General features: G+C 47.3%; 1 protein-coding gene across 8 annotated transcripts in view; it reads right to left on the bottom strand.

The window, feature by feature from the left end:
• SPTAN1 (spectrin alpha, non-erythrocytic 1) overlaps window positions 1-20,184 on the bottom strand; it is a 60,796-nt gene extending 40,612 nt beyond the window's left edge. For all 8 annotated transcript variants that reach the window (XM_049711881.1, XM_049711882.1, XM_004269134.4 and 5 more), the window contains exons 1-9: window positions 20,038-20,184; window positions 9,155-9,394; window positions 8,057-8,182; window positions 3,676-3,816; window positions 3,299-3,445; window positions 1,816-1,949; window positions 1,507-1,651; window positions 1,275-1,429; window positions 451-586 (exon numbers count right to left, since the gene is read on the bottom strand). In XM_049711881.1, the coding sequence (XP_049567838.1) occupies window positions 451-586; window positions 1,275-1,429; window positions 1,507-1,651; window positions 1,816-1,949; window positions 3,299-3,445; window positions 3,676-3,816; window positions 8,057-8,182; window positions 9,155-9,391 (1,221 nt within the window). In that variant the 5' untranslated portion in view covers window positions 9,392-9,394; window positions 20,038-20,184. The remainder of the gene's footprint in view (window positions 1-450; window positions 587-1,274; window positions 1,430-1,506; window positions 1,652-1,815; window positions 1,950-3,298; window positions 3,446-3,675; window positions 3,817-8,056; window positions 8,183-9,154; window positions 9,395-20,037) is intronic.
• Window positions 20,185-20,436: the final 252 nt, after the last annotated feature.

The following is a 20,436-nucleotide window of genomic DNA, read 5'->3' as shown; positions in this document are numbered from 1 at the left end:
TGTTTTCTAGAATTTTTTAGCCATAGAAACCCCTTCTTCTTAAGGTAGAGCCTATTAAGATCTCATAAAAGTAGTTTCCCAAGGACGCTCTCTGGGGAAATAGCAAATCATGAAACTTAAATTCACCCAAACCAACTATGAAATTCAGCATTTAAACAAAGACATTGTTTAAGGTGGCACAGGACACACGTGCAAAACAGTAGCACCTCCACCTTGCCAGAGCTTGGCCCTTTGCTTTTACGAACCATAGTTATTCTCCTGACATGTACTCCCTTAACCATCTATTCGAAGAAGGTAAAGCAAGTCTCCAAAGGCAGAACCAGCCACAATCCCTATGGCGAGAGCTACCTGTGAGCAAGGTTTCAGCCACTTCTGGCTATAAGTGACAGAGCTACAGTGATGCCCTGTTAAGCTCGTGGCCTTACTTTTGGAAGACCGTGGAGACCTTACCTTGTGCTCCTGATGCCTATCCAGCAGGGCTTCGGCCCCAGCCACATCGTTGGCAAGTTCATCTGCATTGATGAGGGCTTTCATCTCAGTGACCCAGCTGGTAAGGTCTCTGAAGTCGGCAAGGAAGCGCTGAAGCCTGGGAAACCAAAGGTCAGTGAGGAGAGGTCTCGAGGGGAGGCCCCAGATGGAAGATGCCGCCCTAGAGCTCTGAATTCATGTCCTCGGATGCCTTAACGAACCATACAAACTCTAGCCCTCGGAAACATGGGACTCTTTCAATCTAGACTATAAAGGAAAGCAGAAGAAGGCTGAAATCAAGCCTTTAAAATTTAGGTTCTGTCTATCACTCTAATTCCCCAAGCTTGTCCCTTATTTTCAACTTCCTTGTCACTCCCCAGTTCAACCCTTAGTTATTAGTAAGAAGCATTCTCTCCCTTTCAATCCTTGATTTACTCAATTTTAACAGAGTATTTCACATGATGCTCACATTGCTAAAGAGACTATTTCCATTTCTATTGGTTCTAACACAGTGATATGAGATGGAAAAAAGATATGTATAGTTATAAATATTATGTGTGTATATGCAAACACTACAAAGTTTCCAGTCTCCAAATATAACACAGAAATATATTAATATACAATATAAAAATATATAACAAATACAGTAAGAAAAAGTCACCTGCCTTTTCTTACTAGAGGAAAGCTGTCAAGCGATACAGAAGGTTTCTCAGCAGAGAGAACTGACCGTCAACTCTGCCTTCCTATCGCCTCTAAAAAAAACACCCCCTGGTACGGGCTGCGGGGCCCTGGAGGAGCATTTCTACCTGTAGGAATCGTTGAGACGTGCGTGTCTCTCTGCGGCCAGGGTGCGGATCTGCTCCCAGTTGGTGATCAGCTCCTCTCGTTTCACTTGGATCTGGGTGGCGCTCAGAGGGTGGGACTGCTGCAGGCGGTCGGCCTCGGCGCACAGGGCTTTGACCTGCAGACACGCTCCGTCAGGGCTGCTCTCCTGACCGGGCTAACTCACTTATAGAGTCAGCTGCCTTCAAAACCCACCTTGTCCTCCAACGCAGCGAGATCTCTCTCCAAACCCTCGTGTTTCCGAAGCAGAGCCTGGACGCTGGCCAGGTCCCGGCCAAAATCATCAGAGGCCATTAACTGTTCCTTCTCCTTAATCCAGCTGATGGTCTCGTCCACATCCCTACAGCACAGAGGCACCTGTTAATCCACAGTTACGACATCCACCTGGGACTGGGAGGCCACGCGGGGCCAAGACCCAGTCAGCCCCACATCTTCCTAGCCTCGCCCTGGGCCTCACCACGCCCCCCCGGGAGACCCCTTCCCGCAAGCCCCTCAGCTCGGTACCTGTTAAAGCGCTGAACCTCGGCTGCCCCAAACAGCTTCCCCTGCCTCTGGAGGGCCAGTCCCTTCAGCCGCTGCCAGGCTGCGTTCACCTCATCCTGCTTCGTCTTGATGAGCTCCTCCTCGGGGTGCTGCTCCTGAGCCAGGAAGGGCAGAGACTGCCCTCAGACCAGCACCTCTGGCCCCACCAACTGCGCGCCTGGCCTTGGCTCCCTGACGCGGCCGCCTCAGCAAACCTTACTGTTCTAAAGAAACACTGGCTTTCTGTGTGGAATGAAGGGAAGCTCATTCAAAAAGAGCTTCCATTGCTTGCTCTATAAAAAGGCGAGAGCCATTCTCTGCGCCCTGGAGCTGTGGGGCAAGTCTCTGTGCATCAGCACCAAACCCCCTGCTTAGTTAAGGCCCTTCAGCGGCACCTCTGTGGCGGCCTTGTCAACGCACCGCTCGCCCGAGCCGCTCCAAAGTTCACTGTTTCAAACGTCACGAGGCTATTAATAAGCATTCCTGCCCAGACACATGGTTTTCCAGGTCTGTTCCTGACTTCAGACTGGAGATATTCCTTTCAAAGTATTCTTCCCCACTAACCACATTCTGTCTTGTTTAAATAAAAATAACATGTAAAGTAATAAGGTGAAGCACTTCCGGGTTGCGGGATCCACCTGTGAGATCTCGGGCTTGGCCTGCCTGCTCTCCTCAGCACAACCCTGGGACGGCCCAGGATTCCGGGGACAGCTCACTCACCAGTTGGAAGGGTGAGATTACATCTGAGGAATGCTGGCTCTGGATCCAAAAGGGAACAAGTACCGGTGCCGAAGGATCTACATACATAAAATGTGTACCCCGCCCCCCAAATCCAGTTTTCCCTAAAGCAGAAACTCCTGAGTTCATCCTACTCGATGTCTCCGGAGCCCTGTGGTAGCAGGTGAGAATAAAGCGGCAGTGATAGGACCGCACGTGCATGCAACTGGGAGGGGCTGCCCCACTCCCCTCTTAATGGCTCCTGAGCTCCCGGTGGAGAGCCATTCATCACAGGGCTCCCCAGGCTCCCGGGAGCCCAGGGAAGCTCCGACTCAAAAAGGAAGGGAAGAGCAGTCAGGCAGTGGTGGACGTCTGCCAACCCTACGAAGCTTTCACCACCACACCCCAGTCTGAGAAACCCCGACACCCAGCTTCAGCAGCCCAAAGAAGCTTCAGCCCTACCTGAAAGTGGGTGAAGGAAACGGATCAAAGGAACTCCGCCCTTCCTGCCCACGGCCACAAGTTAGAAAGCACTGTCCAATTTAGGAGTGATCAGTATTGCCGCCTTACTTAGACCTAAACAGAACTCTTAGACATGCTTACCAAGACCTGCTCACTCAGAAATCAGGGACCCAATCAAAACTTCTCTTCTGGAAAAGTTAATGCAATGACGGTACATTACATTGATGTTCAAGTAAAGGAAGTTAATGTGACGATGCTGTGAGAAGCACAGCACTTCCCTATTTACCTGAATGAGCTTGGCGGCAAACTGGTTCACTTCATTAACTCTTTCTTCGTGGGCAGCCATGTCTGTTTGAAACTCTTCAAATTTCTTCTGTAAAACCTCCACATGCTCCAGGTCCTGGCCCAGCTCCTCAGAGGTCACAATTGCCTCCTATTCAGGGACCACAACAGAGCCAGAGTCACCAAAGAACACTTGGGAACAACGGCTTCCAGAACCCCATCACGAAATGGGCTCCGGTAGGGGCCGCAGCAGCTTCGGCAGACGCAGTTTTTTCTGTGTGCTGCACTGCCGCTCTGCCGGCTCTCAGCTGCAGACGTGGAGGGGTCTCGTCCCCTTCTTTCCTCAAGGCCTCCCCAGCACACCTTCCTTCTCAAACGTACCTTGTCGTTGATCCAGTCCATCACGTCCTCACATTCTCGTAAGAACTGCACCAGCTTCTGGGCCTGCAGTAGCTTGATTCCTTTCTCCCGCATCTTCTCCAGAAGTAATTCCCATTGGCGGTGCAGCTCCATCAAACGAGTCTGGAGGGTAAAGAGCCCAACCCCACAGATCACAACCTTTCCTGTGGGATCTGGCTCCTCCACAGAGTTCCAACAAGTTAGAAACCTCACAGAGCTCTGAACAAGTCTTTTTAAGAAGATAGATAATCCCTACACTGAGGGGAAATTGTAAAGTTAACTGAGAAGAGGAAAATGCATACACTTCACAGTAGTTTGGTAGGTCTTAAAGTACAAAATAACTGACCTTTCGTAGGTAGATGTATTCTAGTTTATGCCAAGGAATTTATTATTTTGTAATTATCAGTTATTATTGATATCACATTATTTGGTAAGTATTTAGGTAATGTTTTTAGTTATATTAACTGTTAAATTATTACAGTGGGATTTCTAGGTCATAAGACTACTGGGGAAGGAAAGATGAGGTGTGATCATGCAACCGCAGCAGGAATCACTTAAGTGTGTGTTCTGAATTCACGGAGGTAAAGGGGAGAAAACAAGATGTCCCATAGGCATCATACGTGTAAAGAAATAACTATGAGGCACAAGTAAAGAGGAAAACCTTAGTATAAAGGTAAAAAGATGGGGTCCTGAAACACAATCAGCTGTCAAAGAGGACTCCTGGCAGAAGCTGTTTTGGTGTTTCGTGAAAAGATGCAGCTTGTGGTACACACAGTACATCCCAAGTGAGGTTTACATCAAGCTGCGCCCAGGTGGCAGCCACAGGCCCAAACAGTCACTTCCCAGCATTTTGGGTTCTCACGGCACAGTCCTAGTAAGGACTCGTCAGGAACCAGAGGGATTATCATCAATTCAAGCTTAGGCGATGCAGTCTGGCATTCTAACCCAATCTCTAGGTGTTGATTATGCCTACCCAAGATACTGGGAGTTTCTGTATAACACAGACAGAAACAAGTGACACAAACACAAACACTACCAGGAGAGAAACCTGGGATCCACCCATCGTTGAGATGCCACTCCCCGCAAACTGAAAAGTTGAAAGCCACGGGATAGTCAACATGGGTGGATTCTCTTAGGAGCAAGTACTGGTGGTTCATTTGAAAGGAGAAAGCACTGGGAGGAAAATAAAGGCTCACACAATTCACTTCCACCACTACAATCACTTCCATCGCTGATGGTTCAAACCGGAGTCCGCCACTGAGAAGGAAGTGAAAGGCATTCCCAGGCAAGGGGGAAAAGGCAACCAAGAGCAAGTCAATACTCCACCTACTCGGATGTGGGAGCCAATGTGGGTGGCGGTCACTATGGGGCGCCACGCCGTCCGGTACGGTGTGAAAGTCTAAACCGGTGACAGACAGGTTATCCAGGACACAAACAGTCTTCACAGCCCACCCACCTTCCTCTACGTTAATGCTGCCTGCCTAACTAAGCTACTGCGTTACTGGGCCAGGTCAGTTACCAAGACAGGGCGGCCAGGTCAGTTACCAAGACAGGGCGGCCATGGGGCCTGGGGGCACAGATGCAGGGATTAAAGGAGAACGCTTTGCTTTTTTTTTTTTTTTTTTTTTTTAAATTTTTTGGCCGTACCGCGCTGCATACGGGATCTTGGTTCCCCAACCAGGGATCGAACCTGCGCCCCCTGCAGTGAAAGTGTGGAGTCTTAACCACTGGACTGCCAGGGAAGTCCCCGCTTTGCTCAAATTAAAATGAGACCACAGAAGGCTCAAGAAAATCCTCACCTACAAGTCAGCCGTCAGTCTCTCACAAATCTCATTTCCATACCCTCGAGGGAAGAGCCGGGGCCAGGCCTGTTCCAGGACTGGAACAACTTTCCCACTCCCAGTATGTCTCCTCTTGTCAATACTGCAGTTTTGACAGAGGCCAGTTTCACAAGCTTGCTGGTGTCTGAGAGCGTGAGTGGGCAGGGAGGCAGGTGCGCTTAGGGAGCGCGTGGACAGCGGGCAGGGTGGAGGAGAATCCTGGCTGGCTCAGGCAAAGTTCTCAGCAGGGGCCTGAGCAAGCAGCAGCAGCTTTCAGAGAAGCAGTTGGGGGAAAAGAAAGCTGACAGGAATGAAACTCGGGCTGGGAAAATAAAGTGAATAACTGTAACTAAAGAAAGGAGTAGATTGAAACACTGGTTCTGTCACCTATTAGCTGTGGGAACCTGAGCAAGTTGCTCAAAATTCTCTGAGCCTCAGCTTCTACCCTTCTATACTATGGCGACCTTGCAAGCTTCTTGTGACGATTAGAGAGAACGTATGTAAAAGTCCTAGCAAAGTGTTCGCACATAAATAGCTATTAACAGCTACTCAACAAATAGTAGCTAACAGTAGTTTCAAAATTTTTTTTTGGATAAATTTATTTATTTTTGGCTGCGTTGGGTCTTTGTTGCTGCGTGCAGGCTTTCTCTAGTTGCGGCGAGCGGGGGCTACTGTTCGTTGTGGTGGCACATGGGCTCAGTAGTTGTGGCTCACGGGCTGTAGAGTGCAGGCTCAGTAGTTGTGGCACACGGGCTTAGTTGCTCTGTGGCATGTGGGATCTTCCTGGACCAGGGCTTGAACCCGTGTCCCCTGCACTGGCAGGTGGATTCTTAACCACTGTGCCACCAGGGAAGTCCCTCAAATGCTGCTTTAATAAGATCTCTAAACAGGGAAGAGGGGAATGAAGAGAGCTTTGGGTCTCCCTCCCCCACATTAATTACTAAAGACAAACACTTGATCTATTTCTCGTATTTCCCCATCTGTAACCTGGTTAAACTAATACAGAGCAGCTGAATCAGCAAATCGGCACTCTGGCTGATTTCATGTACAGTAAGACTATATACAAAAGAGTGGGGAAATGAGCAGATGCATCCTTGTACTCTCTTGGCCGCGCCACGCAGCAGGCGGGATCTTAGTTCCCCAACCAGGGATCAAACCCATGCCCCCTGCAGTGGAAGCACGAAGTCTTAACCACCGGACCGCCAGGGAAGTCCCACGTCTTTGTATTTAATTGCAGAGACACGCATCATATTGCCTGCATGGGTTGAATGTAGTAATTAAATAGTTGGCATATAGCATTTAGAATTTACTTTTACTGCCCAACCAGGGATCAAACCCATGCCCCCTGCAGTGGAAGCACGAAGTCTTAACCACCGGACCGCCAGGGAAGTCCCACGTCTTTGTATTTAATTGCAGAGACACGCATCATATTGCCTGCATGGGTTGAATGTAGTAATTAAATAGTTGGCATATAGCATTTAGAATTTACTTTTACTGCCTGTTTACAATCATTACTAGTAATAGTTTATTATTAATAATAAGCTTAAGGCTAATTGCGAGTCTTCAGTGTAAGACTGCAGAGTATATTAGAGCAAAAGAGACACAGTAAGTATTTACTAGACCAGAACCTAAGGGAATGAAATCCCTGTGGGTGTTCCACTGTGCATCTCAGGGAACAGCAGAGGATGAGACATTTCTAGCTGTGGCTTTCATCTTAGTCTTTGGGACTGCCTTGACAGGTCAAGGACTGAAAAGGTTGGTCCCTCAATGGAACGAGACTTTGGATGACAAAGAACAAAGACAGATAAGAAGGAAATCAAAGACAGATGAGAGCATCCAGCTATGAGAGACTAAGCATGCGCACTTCATCCTAAAGAGGCTTGTTTGCCCTTAATACCTTGGTATTGGAAATGTGAAACAAAACAGAGAGAGACCAATTACTGCCCCAGCCTCGACAAATGGCACCCAAACAAGCCAGACCAAGTCTGAGGACTCCTGCTTCAAAGTAAGCTACATGGCCACGGTCACCGACCTACAGGTACCACACGTCATTCCTCACAGCTGGACCTTTAACAGGCTTGCTGACCAGACCTCAGTAAATCCCTCCTGGGGCAAGGTACCAAGATCCAGAGAGCAAGCTTTCCGACAGAGAACTTTAGAGTGTCTGTGATTAATCCTATTTATCTTTGTGTCCTAATCCCCAAATTCACCAATTTCACTAATATGCTCTCCCATCCAATTACCATCTGAAAATGTTAGAAGTTTAATATATGCAGTCTTCTTTAAAGTCTAATTGCATCCTAATTTGTTCTACAAAAAGAACATTAATTTCCTCACTGAGTACACAAACGCTTGTTTATAGACCTACTGAATCATCATATTACAAAAGCAGGAGTTGGTAACTCCATCAGGATACTTCACAAATTCCTTTAAAAGGCTAGAAAAATCTATCTTTTTAGGAACCCAAATTTACATGTAAGCATGAATCCACATTCCTCTACCAGAGAGGAAGGCCATCCACACCAGGCACGGCTCTTACTCACCCTGATGGTTTCAGACGCAAAGTGCCCTTCTGAGATCATGAGGTTGCCAGTTTCATCCAGCTTCACAATGGCTCCCGAGTTGGCCTGCACCTCAGCTTCAAAGGCTTGATGCTTCTGCAGCTTGCCCTGTCGGTGGACCGTGAAATGAGCCATATGTGCTCCTCGGCACGCATCATTCTGCGCCCAGCTCCCTATTATTCCTCCCCTCCTGCATCCCACTCCCTCTCTCTATGGACGCCTCACTCAGCCTCCCCATCATCCCCCTACCGGTTCAATTACTCAAATGCTCTGCCTGCATCCATACTTGCCCTCTGAAAGCTTGGCCATCGAGGACCACAGCTTTGCAGACAGCAAAAGATGCTACAAGATATCGTAATTTTCTTGTGTATCCGGAAATGAGCCTTTATGGACATCCAATCCCTTTTAGAAATACAGAACCATACTGAGAGGCTGCTTAGCATGTAGTGTTTATCTTTGACGAATCCATTCACATTCATTCATGATATGACTTCTTTTAGCTTGCTTTAGAAACCATACTCTTTGATTGATTTGATACATTCCACTTCTTAATACCTCCCTTTACTCACATGCTGAGCTGGGCAGGGCCTGCACCTAAACCAGCGTTCATCATTTTCTCTTCTCAGACGACTTTGGCATAGTAAAAAAACCATGGGTACAACCACTGTTCCACTTGCTAAAAAAAAGTCTTTCATCAAAATCAACAAGAAGAAAGGCTTTTTTTTTAAACAGCTATACAAATTTTCACCAGCAACAACACTGTTAGCATACCTTTCTCAAAAACACATATTCCAAGAGATCAAACCAGACCCTCCCTGAAAAATGATGAAGGATCACCAATGGCTGTAAGGCAGCGGGTTGAGAACCATCGGCTTAAAGCATCCGCAAAAGATAAATTAAAACCTGCAGGATTCCACATTCATGCTCACTAATACAACCACTAAGGGCTTTTCAGAATAGTGAGTTAGTCCTTCCTTATGTCTGATCTACATTCAATCGCTCAAGGTCATAATTAGCTCTGTATAAATTCGGGGCCAAGACATTTGAGCTCTGGAGTTTTGGGAGGCACCTCAGACACACCTGCAGGTTGGTTGGGTCTTTATAGTTCTCATCAGATGCAATCTGCAGTTTCTCCTGAATCCATTTCTCCAGCTCCTCAGCATCTCTTTGGAAAAACTGGAATCGGTATGAATCTTCAAGCTTCTGGCGCCTAAGCGTCGAAAGCTCCTTGAAGCGGTGGTATCTGTCCAGGACCTGCTGCCTCCTCTCCTGGATGTCCTCTGCTGTCTCCAGCACTTTGACCCCGCTTGGGTCCATTTTCTGAAAAGACAGAAAGTCCTGAAGTAAGCACATGACACCAAAATAGACTTAATGGCATTAGCCTCTTGGAAGGAAATAAAGAATTATGAGAGCCTGAGCAGACAAATGAATTGAAAGTGGTCCCTTCTCAGGAGCTAAGAGTGAAGCCCAGGCCCCATTCCCTCATAAAAAATGGCTGCCCAAGTGGGCCCCTCAGAGGATGCCTCACCAACACTGCAATGAGACCAGGCGAGAAATGTGAAGGGGAGAACTATGGTTTACACTGTCAATTCTACAGAGCCTTGAGAATTCAAAGGAAACACCAACTGTGGAGCTCAAAGAATTACTGAGAAATCCATTCAACAGTCCTTTCATCTGGTCTGTGCATTTCATGGTGTGGAGATTAGAAAACATTTACTCTTTTTTTTTTTTTTGCGGTACGCGGGCCTCTCCCATTGTGGCCTCTCCCATTGTAGAGCACAGGCTCCAGACGCGCAGGTTCAGCGGCCATGGCTCACGGGCCCAGCCGCTCCGCGGCATGTGGGATCTTCCCGGACTGGGGCACGAACCCGCATCCCCTGCATCGGCAGGCGGACTCTCAACCACTGTGCCACCAGGGAAGCCCGAAAACATTTATTCTTAATTCAGCTTTTCTACCTTTCTAGATCTCAGCCTGTTATTCACTGAAGAAAAGGGAATGATTATCAAGTAACTTGAGCCTTTTTTTTTAAATTAATTTATTTTTTGGGGCTGCGTTGGGTTTTCACTGTTGCGTGTGGGCTTTCTCTAGTTGTGGTGAGCGGGGGCTACTCTTTGTTGCGGCGTGCGGGTTTCTCACTGCTGTAGCTTCTCTTGATGTGGAGCACGGGCTCTAGGTGCGCAGGCTTCAGTAGTTGCGGCACGTGAGCTTCAGTAGTTGTGGCTCACAGGCTCTAGAGCGCAGGCTCAGTAGTTGTGGCGCACGGGCTTAGTTGCTCTGTGGCATGTGGGATCTTCCCGGACCAGGGCTCGAACCTGTGTCCCCTGCATTGGCAGGCAGATTCCTAACCACTGCACCACCAGGGAAGCCCAGTAACTGAGTCTTTAACATCAAAATCCAATTGGATTTACCTAAAGTAGTGGATTTCTCAGTCACCCCAAAAAGTCAATCCTACAATCTCCTTCAGGCTGGGCAATGAACAGGCTTTGCTTCATCCGAATGCACAGAATTAAAAGAATATCACAGCGTATCTTAAAAAAAAAAAGGTGTGGTGAAAGATTTATCCTACCTGACTCTTACCTGCTCCAGTTAACAATAAACACAGGCTAATTGAGTAGGTGGTACTTCCCCATAGCACTCAATCTACCCCAACTTTAAACTCTCAGATCTGTACAGTTTCACCAACCTTTAATGTCAAAAGAAAATCTGACCTATTTATGGGACAAACCCAGAATATGCTCCCTGCTCTTCTCTCAGGAATAAGCCATTTTATCCTCTAACCAAGGAAGGACGCACAGAAGGAAATAGGTACACACTAATGACAAAGAGCATGTAAATTTGTCAGTAACATGTGACCTTTTACGAGCTGCCTTCCCTCTCTGTGTCTCAATTTCCCAGAATGACTGAAAACACCAGTTGAAAATGAGATGGTCCCAAGACTCTTCTAACTTTAAAATTACGTTCTACAGAGAAGGGTCTGTGACCCGGTAAAAAAGCAGACCAGATAAGCTGATGGTCTCTCCAGCTCTTGTTCCATAATTTATACAAGATATAAAAACTGTGCTGCCCAGGAAACATATGTGACAGCTCTTCCCGTTACCCTGTTCGCCTGGCCCAGCCGATGGGAAAGGAGAGGCTGGCTAAGGATTAGGTCTGGAGGCCACTGTGTGCCCCCCACTCCCTGCCCCCATCCAGCTGTGAGATAAACAACACTGCTAAGCTCGGGGCAAAGTTTCCAGCTCTTCAGAGAGAAAAGCAGCTTTAAGAGGTGTCAAGAAAAGTTATCGACTGCACCTAGCCAACTCTGAGGCCTATCTTTTCTATGAAGAGACCTAGATTCCTAGGGAGAGAACGTGAGGGTAAGGTTTAGCCCTATCACCATTCCTTCCAAATTACTCTCCACATATTAACCATTTATCTTTATTGGTTTTCTCCCACAAAGTCCAATGTATCTGTTTGACTATAACAAGAAACATATTCTTTGCCACGTCATTCCCATGCTTTAAAACCTTTCATCACTCCCTTCTGAGAGAGGAAAGAATCTACCTCTTTAGCTGAACCTTCCAATCTGGCCCAGCACACCTGACTGATATGTCTCACCCATGCCCCATACCTTCCTGGCACAGAGAAATACTCTCTTCCCAAACACATGATTCTCTCTAAAGACTCCAAGTCAGTTGCTCAGGCTTCCTTTGCCCAGAATGTTCTGTCTCTCCTCGGTCCGGATAACTCCCGTTCATGTCTCAATAGGAGCTAAAATGAGGAAGCTGCAGGGATCTGGCCTCCTTACCAAGCTGTCCTCAAGGCTCCTTCCCTCCCTCCTTCTCTGATTTAATCACATTTTTCTGCAGATTTACAAAGCACTTGCACATACTTCTCACGGTATAATGAGACTGAGCAATGTAATCTTTGTTGTTGTGCCCCGATTTCTTTCTTTTTTTTTTTTTTTATTTATTTATTTTTTCTTTCTTTTTTTTTTTAAAGATTTTTTTGATGTGGACCTTTTTTTTTTTTTTTGCGGTACGCGGGCCTCTCACTGTTGTGGCCTCTCCCGTTGCGGAGCACAGGCTCCAGATGCACAGGCTCAGCGGCCATGGCTCACGGGCCCAGCCGCTCCGCGGCACGTGGGATCTTCCCAGTCTAGGGCACGAACCCGTGTCCCCTGCATCGGCAGACGGACTCTCAACCACTGCGCCACCAGGGAAGCCCAATGTGGACCATTTTTAAAGTCTTTATAGAATTTGTTACAATGTCGCTTCTGTTCTCCATTTTGGTTTTTGGCCACAAGATCTTAGCTCCCTGATGCCCCACATTGGAAGGCGTAGTCTTAACCACTGGACCACCAGGGAAGTCCCAATTGTATCCCGATTTCTAGCAGACAGATGTCATTAACAAATGTTTGTTTGAGTGCTGGAGAAGCAGCTCTGAGCTCCTCTGTGAAGGGTGGAGAGAGCTCAGTAGTCCACCCCAGTTTCATTTCTGTATCGTCAAACTGCAATTCTGGCCAGGTAACAGCTAGATTTGGTGGCTGAATGAACAGCTGGAATGTGCTGACTGAAGCTACAACACGGGGCATCAACCTAATGACCAGACCTGAATTACTGAGCTTGGGTGGTTCGCACCCGGATAACCGCTCTTTTCACGCTGGCAGGGTGGGACCTTGGGGAAATTGAGTTCAGGAAGGCACAATTTTGTATCATCCATAGATAGCTGTGTCTGAAAAAAATAGTTTCTGTTCTTAAAATGGGCTTCAAGAGAGTCCTTAAACCCAAAAACTGAGGGTAACCTTGACAAAGGAAACGTCTGTTAAGAACAGGGCCGTTCTGGTTTACGCTGCCGCCCTAGGACATCAGCCTCTTTGGGATCTTGACAAGAATCCCTACCGGTCCGGCCACATTTACGATTCACTCGTTCACCTGCGTGACCTGCTCCAGGCATACCTTACATCAAACTCCCTCATCAAGCCCAAGTTACAGGCCCGGGGCAGGTCCACTTCCCAAACCAGAAAGTTCCCTCTGGCCGAAATGTTCTCTTCTCCCCCACTCCCAACTCGACCATTAATACCATTCAAACCCCTCCAAGTCTAAAGCAACTACGCTGTCCTGTCTGCAGCCCTGAATCAGAAGCCCTCACTCCCTCTCTGGCCCCCTTAGAGCAACTTCACGTCACATTCTGCCACGTGATTACTGTCTTCTCCCTGCGTTTTTGTAAGTTCTCTAGGGAATTTAGAGTTCCTAAGGGACTATAAAAGAAACCTTATCTTACTCTCTGACCACAGAACTCAGCACACATTTAGACAGTCAATTACACTCTGAGCTTAGAAATAGAGAAACTGCTGTCACTTCATTATTAAGTGGTCAGGAGACAAAAGATCATCTAATAAGCAAGTTGTAGAGCTAGGGTGACCCAGGATGCTCCAGTTCCCAGACCAGCATGCTAGAACCAGTGATTCTTAACATGATCGGAGCTGGCACACGCTTCATTAAAGGCTGTTCAGTTATTTATTAATTCCCTTTACTACCTCTTATCTTTTCCATCCCCACTTGAGGGGGGGAAAAAGCGGGAAGGAGCATATATGAATCATTAAAAAAAATCAAAATTAATGTTTTTAAGATTGAGTCTTCTTAAAGTTAGTAAACAACTGGTGTTAAGAATAATTTATATACTTCCTTTGTTCTCATCTCTCCGGAAACAGTTAGGTGGAGAAACAGTAGGAAACTGTGTGTCTAATTCGCTTGCTTATAAAATTTCCAAGGAATGTATAGCCAGTTATGCATGTAACAACAGCTCCACTGTATGTGCCTTTCTACAAGATGTCTCAGTCTTTAGAATGTCTATGGTGTTTGTCCTGCCGCCCCAGATGACAGGATTCACTGCATGTCCTTTAGCTGCCAGGGAAATCTCTAAACGATCACATTCGGAAGCAGCCCTTTCTGATGAAAAAAGAATTCCCAACAGAATAATACTGAAAAGGTTCCCCCTGAGCGAGCCCCTCGGCCTGGGTTGCGCTTGCTGATCTGACCCTACCAATCCAGGGAGACAGTCCAGCGAGGCCCTGCTGAAATTAACCAACCTAAAAGGCCCTCTTTGTCACCCCAGTGAAGTAGAACAAGTCAATTCTATACCAAGTGCTTTGGTCAGGCAATAATGGACTTTTCTTTCCTGCAGTAGATCAGCTGACGCCAGTAGGTGGGAGCTTGGCCAAGTCACAACTGGCTGTCTCCGGGGAGCTGGGCATCTGAAAGTCAGCAGTGCTCTCCCACTGCTGTGGGCACTCAGAGTTTTCATTTGCGTGATTACAGGAGCCAAGGATGACAGGGTAACGGCAGTTCCTCCCCACCCCTTCTCCTGATAGGGAGCTGTCTCTATACAAGTTCCAGTTTCTCTTTGCTCCTAAATGGCTCATTTCCACAGACTACATTAAACACAGGAGAAAATCTCCTATCTCCAAAGAACTACTGCCATCCAAAGGTGCTACGACCTCTCACCCAAAACTCTGTGAGAGTTAGTGGAATTTTCTGGACTCTGCCTGTGTGCACCGTGTTCCCCGAGGCTGCTGCACACTGCAAGAACTCCACCCCAGGCCAGAAATGTGCAGCTGACTGATAGGGTGGACTCCACAAAGAATGCCCTGGGCTGTTCCCAGCCTTAACGGGATTAACACCTTTTGAGAGCTAGAGAGGAAGACTTTGGGAAATGTGCCATAAAAAAAAAAAATCTCCAACCATACCAGCCTATCTAGCTATTCCACTGACTGCCTAAAAACCGCAAAGGAGCCACATTCCAGGACAGCAATCAACTGACTGCTTATCTCAACTCTGATTTTGTCAATCAGGTCTATGTTTGTGGCTAATGAAGGAGGGGAGACAAAGGGCTAAATGTACTCTCTGTTTAAGGACAGCTTCCCATTTAAGGGAACTGAAGAAAAAAGGTCATATTTTGGCAAATAATTATTAGAGAAGACTGGTTATTTTTAAATGCTGCTGCAATGCAGCATCAAAATGTGAGCTGCATCATTCAGCAAGTAATGTGAATTGAGCACAGAGGATAAAACAGGAATTACAGCTATGTCCTCTACTGTAATAAATAAAAAGAACTTGTCCGTATTCTTACAATACAGCTAGATCTCTGAGAAGAAAGCCAAGATATGAATCTCGGCTAGAAAGTTCTGGTTTAATCCAAAGTCATGCACGAGAATGACTCCTCATAACCAACACCAACTTATACACATTATCAATGGAAAATGATTCCTACAAAAGAAGCCAGCCATTAATTAATATCTTTGTCTTCTTGACAGCTGCCAACAGACAGCTGTCCGAGGCAGTGCTTGCTATGTACTTAGGGAAGTTTTTAAAGCCTTACCCTCATCCACAGAAGCTATAAGACCACTGTGCAAGGGGAGGTGTCTGTCTGCGGAGGGCGGGGAGAGGCAGTGGGTGGGAAGAACACTGTTAAGCAACAGAAAAGACTGTGGAGACACACACTTTCAAACCAAAGGTCAAATGCTTCCAACTCTGCTCACTTGGCACCTGCAGTGAGTGAGTAGCTTAGGACACCCTCACGCAGATCTTGGAGAGTGGAAGAATTCACTAGTCAAGAGTTTCCCTCTGGAACCTCAGAAGACAGTAAAACTGTCATGAAGACAAGAGGAGTGCCTATTTGGAAACAAAGGTCTGGGAGTGCCGACATCTTAGCGAGCTGAATGTGGCAGACAGGGGCGTTTGGAACACTGCAAGATGAATTCAGACCTCAGGCAGGACTCAGATATATTGTTTGCAGGGAAAGGGATTTTCAGGACTAACAGGATGAAGAGAGCATTTGGCTCTATGGAAAAATTCATAAAGATCACCCAGAGCAAAATGTCAGAGGAACCATCCATCAGTTCTGTTTTTGTTGCTTAGTCAGAGCCCAAAGGTGCAGAACCAACAATGCCCTTTTTCCCCGGCTTAGAAAGCCAGCACATTTTACATTTCCAAAGCAGGAGAACTACATCCACGGATGCGGAAGGGCTCCCCGAGAACAAAGCACCAAAGAATTGGTGAGCACCATAAAATCTGATGCCAACTGATTCTCAGATTAAGTGAATTAAGTCAAAACCAGCTCAGCTGCAGATTTTAGTGGTAGACCTGAGGGTAAGCAAAGAGGTAAATGATATATAAATTAAGAATTTTAACCATGGAAAAAACAGAAATATTTTTGCTTAAACCGCATTCCAATCAGGATTGTAGATCTGCACGTCAGCCTTCAAATTGATTAATTCATTTCAACTTGTTAGCAGGATTCTGCGGAGGTGAGCAGGGATTTAGCTTAAAGAAGCAAAAGATTCATACTGTACTGCATCAAAATCCAGAAACGCCAAGCAAGGTTGAGAAAACTTACTCCTGAATGCCTCCCAAACACTACCTTGCTGCTACTTACCTTTTATAACCTGTAAAGTCCAGATGAGAGGTGTTTAAGTGCAAAATATTGTTACTGAGATTCAAAACAGGAAAAAGGTATAACGTGCCCATTTTTATAAACCTTGTTTAAACAATTAACCAGCCTGATTTATAAAAGGGCTTGCCTCGGATTTATCACCCATAATCACTAGAAATTTGCAGAGCTTATACTTCTGCTTATGGGATATCAAGACATTAATTTTAAGCATTTTTCTTTCTGAAAAAGGTCCAATTTAGCAAACACGTAAAAACTGTACACAAATAAAAACATGGGTAGTGAGCTTTTTTATAAACAAGAAAATCCAAGTTCCATTTCATTATAAGGATTGTGGCAAAAAAACGTAAATCAATGGAAACAGGAAACAAACCCAAGTTTACGATACTTGTCAAATTGAAAAACACTATTTTTACATGTTTTCAGATTACTTTTTCTAAATATCTAAGATAATGTGTTTAGTCCCTTGGTTTTTAAGAACCAAGTAACCATCAATGAAAAAAATTAGCAAACAGTACATGCAGACACCAGTAGGGTGATAAGAAATTAATATATTCATGCCTTAAAGAGAGGAAGGTAAAAAAACAAAGGCTTTGGAAATTTTAGAATAAATCTGCTAAGACTTTTGTTCATGTAACACCAAAGAAAACAAACAAAAGCCCAAACCCTAACCAATTTGCTTAACAGGTCATGCAGGAGGGGTTTCTTCCCCCTCTCTTTGGATCATTCAACCTCTTTGACACATGTGTCTTCACTGCAAGCCAGGCAAAACCGAAAAGGTAACACACTTCCCGCATGCTGGTCAAATACCTGGACTCTGCGTTTACGAAATGATGACAGCATGATGGAGGAATGTGGCGTCTGAAGAGGGAGGGCGAAGAGCAAGGTAACAAGCTTCTAAGGGCAAACTGAACACGATAATTTCACAATGAAGACAACAGGTTTTTAAAAATATATGAATACAGGTAAAAATCAAATTTTAGCTATTTTCCCAGCGCCCTTCTCATTCTACAGAGCTTCTAAACCAGGAATTGAAAATGCAGAAAGAACCAAGGTTCTCTGGTCTGAGCAGATGCGCTGCCTTGGCCATGTCATACCCTCTTCTGGGTCTCAGTTTCCCAATTTTCAAATAATCCTGAATACTAAATATCCCTTTTCTAGACGTGCACTCCCCCAACCCACGTTCCGATACATTAGCTGAGATTCCCAGTACTAGATGATTTCTGTACCCCTTTCCATTCAGTAATAAAATAGCATAATTTCGTGAAGTCATCAGAAGCAAGAACGAACTCAAGCTACAAAGATCGACCTTGGGCCTAGTTTACTGGGACACTTCCTTCACAAAATACTATTTCTTGTTCAAAACCCATACAAGAGGAGTATGCAAAAGCGGTGGAAGGGAAATACCAGCGCAGCTGCTTCTACCCACTGGCCCCAAGCGATCAGTTCTGTGGGCCTCCTCTGCATTCCTGGGGTCGGCATTTGCCATCACGGTGCTGCATTCTTCTACCTACTCCGACCACAGCTGATGGGCTGCAGCAGACCCACCGCACGACTAGCAGAGTCCTCGCGTAGCCCACGGAGGATTGATTACAAGGCCGGATTCGTGCCCACTGTCCTTAGTGCAGGTTCAGCAATGACAGGACTGTGGACTACTCCTGACACCCACTTCTCAGCATCTGCAGCCGCCCCCCCACCGCCGCCCCCGCGCCCAAGGGAAGAAGGCGGGTAAAGGAAGAGCAGAGGAAAGTCTAACCCAGGGAACCAAAAGATATACTTAAAAACAGCTCTCCGCACCTAAACCTGTTCATGAGATTGCTTGACAAGCTCATATTGTGAGCCTGTGACGTATCAGGTTGCTAATTATTCAATTCCTACAAACGCCCTGCCAAAGACCAAAAGCATATCGGAGAATGTTCCCCAGCTGACCGTTTACTGCAGGTCTGCCTCACACCTGTCCAGCAGAGAGCAAATCCACCTTCTGAGTCTCGGCTCTCCATCTAGGTCCCTGGATAACAGCTAACACACTTTGAGGGTCCCTTTGAGTAATATTGGCCCAGTTACTAAAAAAGGCTTACTGTTAATTTCCTGCACAGAGGCCCTTACTGCAGCCCGTTTTTATTTTCCTGCAGCACATTTTTGAAACTCGGACTTCAATTTGACCTTTCAAAAGCTGACATTAGCTGCAGACAAAAGGGAAAATACATGACTAGTCTGATGAGTTGGAACCTTGGCTCGATGGCTTCATACAGCTGAGTGTTCCCACCGCTTTTCTTCAGGTTTTCTGTTTCCTGGCTGCAGACACTCCCACCCTTCCATCTTTGACACATTCTGTTTTAGTTAAGTCCAATTGCTATGACGACGCAATTTCTCAACACATTCTGAAAATATTTCATATGGTCTCTCTTCTCTTCTTCCCTAACAGCCATCATGGTAAGTTTTTCTAATATGCCATGATGAAGACAGAACAAAGGGCCTACATAGTTTAGGATCTATTATACAAAAGAGATTTGACAAGGTGTTGGGCAGTTCAAGCATCATCTCAACCCAGCTTCCTGAGCTATTCAAGCTTTTAATTTAAAACATATTCAACCCTTAACCTTGACAAGCCCTTTGTTTAAAATACATTTTAACCCAGTCCCTCAGAGACTTTTAAAAGCAATTTTCTTTGGGAAGCATCTAATGAAATTCGCAGGGACTGCTTTCAAACAAAAGGCTGCTCTATCATTCAACACCGGCATGGCTGTAAAATTTTTGACAAATAATAATTACGTCCTTGACTCGAAAGACCCGGTTTCGGGGCAAGAAAAAAAAAAAAAGAACTCTAAGCTATTAAGTTATTCAGTTTGGGTCTCATACAAAGCAAGCGCCGCACCTACCTGCTATTTACAAGCAAATCACAGTTGGGAAAGAAAAATATGTTTATTACAGATAAGAAACGGAGATGGCCGGTCTCGGACCTCTCCGTCCAGAGAAGGCCAAGAACCGCCACACAGGATGAAATTAAGGTCAAAGAGCCCTTTACTCCCAGATTTTTCTCCTTCAAGGGCTGGGCCGGCATTGCTGGTGGGGATTTGAGAAAAGGAGCTGCACAAATCGCTCCCCACTGAGGGAAGGGATTGGGGGCGGTGGGGGGAGCGCGCTCTGCGGAGAGGGGGGGTTGGAGAAACGATCCGGACCAGGAAGCCCCCGCCCCACCTGCCGCAGCCGGATGGAGCAGGGCGGGGCCGCAGCCAGGCTGGGCTGCGGGGAAGGACCCGGCGGCCTCGCCGCCCCCTCCGCCCAGTCAATGACATTCCAGCGGCCGGCGCCCAGGCTCGGCCCGGCGGCTCCTCAGCAGCCCACGCACCACAAGCCGGTCGCGGCCGGCTCGCCCGGTTCCCCGCCCGACGGAGGGAGCGGCGAGGCCGGCCGGGCTCACCTGTCCGCGCGCTGGCCCCGCCCTGCCCCAGGCGCCGTCCGGCTCCCCGCCCAGGGGTCGGCCGCCCTCGGGCCTCGCTCCCGCCCTGAGTTCGCCCGCTCCCCCTCTCACCGGCTCCTGGGGGTGGGGGCAGTGGGTGCGTCGGGCCGGGGGTGCTGGAGGAACCGACGGGGCTCAGCGGCCTCCGTTCCTCCCTGTTCGCTCCGCAGCGGGTAGTGGCGGCGACGCGCGCGCCCCGCCTCTTTTATAGGCGGCCACGCGCGTTCCGGCGGCGGGCGGTCGCGAGCTCGGGGGAAGCGCCGCAGCGCGGCGCGAGGGGCGGGGGCGAGCGCCGGCCAACCAAAGGGGGCGGAGCTCCCGCCTGCTCGCTGCCCGATCACCCGGCGGAAAGGGCCGAGAACTCCCGGAAGGAGCCGAAGCGGCGATGCGGCGGAAGAGTCGAGCCCCGGGAGGGACGCGGCAGGGTGGGGAAGGAATAGTGCGCGCGCCAGGGGTGGGGGTTGATGGTGC

Source organism: Orcinus orca, chromosome 6 (genome assembly GCF_937001465.1).
Source record: "Orcinus orca chromosome 6, mOrcOrc1.1, whole genome shotgun sequence".
NCBI classification, from domain to species: Eukaryota; Metazoa; Chordata; class Mammalia; order Artiodactyla; family Delphinidae; genus Orcinus; species Orcinus orca.
Note: the sequence above shows the minus strand (reverse complement) of the source record. Positions and strands in the feature narration are given on the sequence as shown.